Here is a 6,000-nt window from a genome sequence, read left to right as displayed (position 1 = left end):
CTGGCCTGCTTACCCCCATTGAAATGTTATTTTATAAATTACATCTTAATTCACAGAATTTTTTCTTGATAGTATAAAAAATTCTCAAATATTTTCTATAGGGGCACACAACTTTCTATTTAAAAGTCTAAGCACTAAATTTTCTGTCGCCTTCCGAAATCCTATTCTTATAATTAAAAATATAGGAAAGCACAAATGTTTCCTTCATTAGGTCAATTTTTTCACTAATTTTCTTCATTTAAAAAGTGAATTATTTTCCTGTTTTTCCTCATTTCATCCAATAGTTCCCATTTCTACTAACATGGTGTGGCAGAAAGAACATGGGCTTTGGAACTAGATAAACCTGAGTTTGAATTTTGATTCTGTCACTGTAGGTAGCTATGTGGCCTTGGCTAAGTTTAACTTCTTAAAGCCTCCAGTTTCTTATCTGTAAAATGGAGACAAAAATACCCATGATTTGGGTGGCTGGTCAGATTAAATAAAAAATATATGCACAAAATTTGGTACATGGTAGGCATTCAACATGTTAATGCATTTCTCACTACATCAAGTGTTTCAAAACTGATTATATGGAGGAACCAAAATTTAGTAGTGTTATTAATAAAAGGCCACATAACATGTTTTCTTACAATAATATTGATTCATTACCTTTTTTTTTTTTTTTTTTTGAGGCCGGGTCTCACACTGTCACCCAGGCTGGTGTGCAGTGGCGAAACACAGCTCACTGCAGCCTCAACCTCCCAGGTTGAAGTAATCTTCCTGGGCTCAAGTAATCCTCCCACCTCAGCCCCCCACGTAGCTGGGACTACAGGTGCACGCCACCATGCCTGGTTAATTTTTGTATTTTTTGTAGAGACAGGGTTGCCCAGGCTGGTCATGAGCTCCTGAGCTCAAGCCATCTGCCCACCTCGGCCTGCTTACAGGCATAAGCCAATGGCTTGATTCATGGCATTTTAATGAATAATTTCATGTTTTTTCTGTATGCCAAAGTGCCATGTATGAAATTTGGAAGAATCGATGTAATTGTACAGCCATAGGAAGGCCTCCCTTCACCATACAAAAAGGTAACCTTTGCTCTATTGCTGCCACCAAGGGCCATTTTGTGGGATGTGGTAACTTTAAGAATATTTATTACACTGAAATGGGCAATTAAAAAATCAAAATATGCCATACTTCATAAACATCTTATCAGTAAGTTAGAGGTTTAATAAAGAGGTTCAATAAACAAATTTTATTTAACATATATTTCAACATGAAATCTATAAATTGCAAAGGAGCACTGTGAATTCTTTGGAAAAATGTTTGCTCTACTCACAAGCTTCATCCTTGTGGCATGTATTCAGAGCTAGGTTATGTCCTGCTTTTTGTTCAGGCAGGCATAATGTCTTTCATGGTATTCTCAGAACTCTGTTAAACCTCACTGCTTTGTTAAATGTCACTGTTCTGTTAAACTTCACTGCTCACAAAATCTGAGTTAGGACAAATGTTCACGGGGGTTGTTGCTCACATGTTTTCCTATGGCTGGTTTTCACAAAACAGCTATGCATCTAGTCCTAGAGAAGTACGTGAAAGGTCTTCTTAGATGGATTCTGCTGGAATTATCTCTTCTCTCTGCAGCTGCTGCTTCTATCTTCTCTCTTCTCCTGGAAATCAGAAAGAAGAAACAAGCATGCAAACACATGCCAAAACACTGCAGCGACAAACTAGGCCGACATGTCAAATAGTGGCATACTCAATACATCTTGACATCATTCTCCCAGGTAATGAGTTAAGATTGCAGAGGACTTTATAGCTTATTTACCTCAACCTTATGTTATTTTCATCAGTACCTTTCTACTCTAAAAGGTAAAATTCCCACTTTGAAAATGTTCAATTTTACAATTTCATTAAAAATTCAGGTTTCAGGCCGGGCACAGTGGCTCATGCCTGTAATCCCAGCACTTTGGGAGGCCGAGGCAGGCAGATCATGGAGTCAGGAGTTCGAGACCTGCCTGGCCAACATGGTAAAACCCCGTCTCTACTGAAAATACAAAAATTAGCTGGGTGTGCTGGCACGTGCCTGTAATCCCAGCTGCTCGGGAGGCTGAGGCAGGAGAATCCCTTGAACCTGGGAGGCAGAGGTTGCAGTAAGCTGAGATCGCTCCACTGTACTCCAGACTGGGTGACAGAGCAAGACTCTGTCTCAAAAATAATAAATAAAAATTCAGCGTTCAAAGTGCAATGAAAAATTCTAATTTATTTGCACCTGCATTTAAAACTCTTTATTTAAAATTTTCTTCTAGATAAATTCTGGGTACCAATAAATCTCTATAGTGTTGTATAGCAGAAACGGGAGTTCTTGGGGGTGAGCTTGTGAAAACAATGTCTGATGGAACTAATGATGAAAAGGGCCTGGAACCCACAAAGTTAGGCACGCCAGAAGGAAACCTATGGGAACGTTAGCCCCTGCTTCCCTCTTCAGTTTTCTCTCTCCCTCTTCATCCTGAATCTGTTTGATTTAGTCCTTGGAAGTTCCTTTCTCCTTTTCAGTCTCTGAAATAATATTCATTTGGCTAACTCGGAAGCTTTTTTCAGAACTCAGAATGTTGTTCATTTCCCATATGTTTATATACCTGTGAAGTTAGTGCTTTTTACACTGATTTATAAGAGACCGCTTATTTTTATGTTTCCTCTATCAGACTGTGTCCATCAGGAAAACAAAGCCATTATAAGAATTATAGGACTAAGGTATTTATTACAGGAATTACATTTTACCAAGTATAGGAGCTGGGAAAATGAGGGTCTGGAAAAGGAAAATTGAAGGATCAGAGTATATGGGGCAAGGGATAAAAATGTAGCCTGCTCTACTGTGGCATGCCAGTCAGGATCAGAGAAAGGATGACTAAGCAGGCTGTTTGAAGCACTGGTGTGGGTAAACAAATTGAAGCTTGCAGGGAAATCTGATAATCCAAGCATGCCCAAGCTGCTGAAGTGGAACTATGAAGGGGGAGCTTGCTGGGGAAATCTATGGAAACTGCCGAATGTGGAACGACTCTTCTTTTCTGAAGCTACTGTCTTCAGGTCCACAGCCCAGTGCCTGGTGGTGAGCCTGGGGCTGCTGTTGGTCAGCAGGGCCTGTAGTCATGAAGATGTCATAGAGTGGAGAGGAGTGAGCTGCTGGGCACCTTTGTATTTGCCCATCACTGACTAACCATGATGATCTTCTAACAATAATGGCTTCGGATCACTTCTGCTTTCTTCTTTTGTGGCCAAAATTTCTAACTTAGAAATGTGAATCCTAGCCTTAGCAAAGTTGGCTATTTTGTGCTCATGATGTATTCTTAGAATGTAGCAAAGTTTCTGGCACATAGACAGTACTTAATATTTAATAAATAGAAGAAGAAATGGAAGACCACTTATACAATGCAAATGAGAAGCAAAGCAAAATTTGTCGCTGAGACATGAAAGTATTTCATAAATCTCTTTCTTGACTATAATAGTTAATTCAACATTTATGTAGTACTGCTGTTTTGTTGATAGATTGGTGACTAAGAGAAGTCCAGCAAAAGAAGAATTTGTCAGTGTATGTCCAGTACTGTCAATGGGAGAGGGTACTTGAACTGACTACTTCACTGGCTTTCCTCATCAGTGCAGGCTACACTTTGATCCCCTTCCCCATGAACTCCCACATGGACAAAGCACAGGTGACCAGAAAGGGTAGGTGACTTTCTTGTTTGTCATTGCTGTTTCTAGACCAGTGTTTCTCATCCTTTGCTTACCATTTGAATTCTTCAGAGAGCTTAAAAATATCTAAATGCCCAGGCTGCTCTCAGGTATGACCCAGGCATCAATATTTTTTAAAGCTCTCCATGTGATTCCAATGTGTATCCATGTTTATGTTTCTTTGTGAAGTTAGTGCTTCACAGAGAACTAACTTGTGTTTCAAAGTTAGCTAGCAGCATTGGTATTACCTAGTCTCATCCCAGACCTACTACATTAGAAAATGTATTTACCAAGATCTGTAGGTGGTACAAAGTACACTAAAGTTTGAAAAGTGCTGTTCCAGATCATTTTTACCAGAACCCAGTGCCAAGGCAAAAAATAAAAAAAAAGATTCAGTAATGTCTAGTTTTAACACTGCATGTTCTCACTCGTAAGTGGGAGTTGAACAATGAGAACACATGGACACAGGGAGGGGAACATTACACACCAGGGCCTGTCGGGGGTGGGGGGCTAGGAGAGGGATAGCATTAGGGGAAATACCTAATGTAGATGACGGGTTGATGGGTGCAGCAAACCACCATGGGACATGTATACCTATGTAACAAACCTGCATGTTCTGCACAGGTATCCCAGAACTTAAAGTATAATTAAAAAAAAAAAAACTCTCAAGACACAGAAGAGATACGGATACTTACCGATGTACACTTCTTAGCAGTTTTTCAATTAGGATACACATCTAAAATTATTTAAAGATTGGCACACTAATACCTGTTTCTGCTCCCATGACTGAAGAAAATACTCTGAATATAAAAATGTTTATATTCTGTAGACAGCCCAGAAATAACGTTGTACTCCTATAACCATCTGATCTTCAACAAAGTTGACAGAAACAAGCAATGGGGAAAGGATTCCCTATTCAGTTAATTGTGCTGGGATAACTGGCTAGCCATGTGCAGAAGATTGAAGCTGGACCCCTTCCTTATACCATATACAAAAATCAATTCAAGATAGATTAAGGACTTAAATAAAACCTAAAACTATAAAAACCCTAGAAGATAACCTAGGAAACACCATCCTGGACATAGGCCCTGGTAAAGATTTCATGATGAAGACACCAAAAGCAATTGCAAAAAAGCAAACATTGACAAATGGAACCTAACTAAGCTAAAGAGCTTCTGCACAGCAAAATAAACTATCAACAGAGTAAACAGACAACCTACAGAATGGGAGACAATATTTGCAAACTATGCACCTGACAAAGTTCTAACATCGAGAATCTTTTTAAAAAATCTTTTTGAGATAGAGTTTCGCTCTTGTCGCCCAGGCTGGAGTGCAATGGCACCATCTAGGCTCACTGCAACCTTCGCCTCTCAGTTTCAAGTGATTCTCCTGCCTCACCCTCCTGAGTAGTTGGGACTACAGGTGCACACCACCACGCCTGGCTAGTTTTTTTGTATTTTTAGTAGAGACAGGGTTTCACCATGTTGGCCAGGCTCATCTTGAACTACTGACCTCAGGTGACCAGCCAGCCTCGGCCTCCCAAAGTGCTGGGATTACAGGCATAAGCCACCGTGCCTGGCCTAATATCAAGAATCTATAAGGTACCTAAAATGAATTAACAAGCAAGAAACAACCCCATTAAAAAGTGGGCAAAGAACATGAACAGACATTTTTCAAAAGAAGACATACATGTGGCCAAGAAGCATATGAAAAAAAGCTCAGCATCACTTATCATTTGAAAAATGCAAATCAAAACCACAGTGAGATAACATCTCACACCAGTTAGAATGGCTATTATTAAAAAGTCAAAAAATAGCAGATACTGGTGAGGCTGCGGAGAAAAGGGAACGCTTATACACTGCTGGTGGGAATGCAAATTAATTCAGTCATTGTGGAAAGCAGTGTGGCAATTTCTTAAAGAACTTAAAACAGAAGTACCATTCAACGCAGCAATCCCATTATCGGGTATATACCCTGAAGGAATGCAAATCATTCTATCGTAAAGACATGCAGGGGTATGTTCATTGTAGCACTATTCACAAAGACATGGAATCAACCTAAATGCCCATCAATGGTAGACTGGATAGAGAAAATGTGGTACATATACACCATGGAATACTATGTAGCCATAAAAGACCAAGATCATGTCCTTTGCAGCAACATGGATAGAGCTGGGGGCCATAATCCTAAGTAAACTAATACAGGAACAGAAAGCCAAATACCACACGTTCTCACTTAGAAGTGGGAGTTAAACATTGAGTACACATGAACACAAAGACGGGAACAACAGACACTGGG

At 39.8% G+C, this 6,000-nt stretch overlaps 1 protein-coding gene across 5 annotated transcripts in view; it reads right to left on the bottom strand.

Annotated features, from left to right (window-relative positions):
- Window positions 1-640: 640 nt before the first annotated feature.
- Window positions 641-6,000, bottom strand: part of CEP126 (centrosomal protein 126) — an 89,148-nt gene continuing 83,788 nt past the window's right edge. For 4 of the 5 annotated variants that reach the window (XM_055272879.2, XM_063636441.1, XM_063636444.1 and 1 more), the window contains one exon: window positions 641-1,643. In XM_055272879.2, the coding sequence (XP_055128854.1) occupies window positions 1,599-1,643 (45 nt within the window). In that variant the 3' untranslated portion in view covers window positions 641-1,598. The other variant, XM_063636440.1, reaches the window with a different exon arrangement.

Source organism: Symphalangus syndactylus, chromosome 3 (genome assembly GCF_028878055.3).
Source record: "Symphalangus syndactylus isolate Jambi chromosome 3, NHGRI_mSymSyn1-v2.1_pri, whole genome shotgun sequence".
Lineage (NCBI taxonomy): Eukaryota > Metazoa > Chordata > Mammalia > Primates > Hylobatidae > Symphalangus > Symphalangus syndactylus.
The sequence above is the reverse complement of the archived record's forward strand: the minus strand, read 5'-3'. Positions and strand labels throughout refer to the sequence as shown.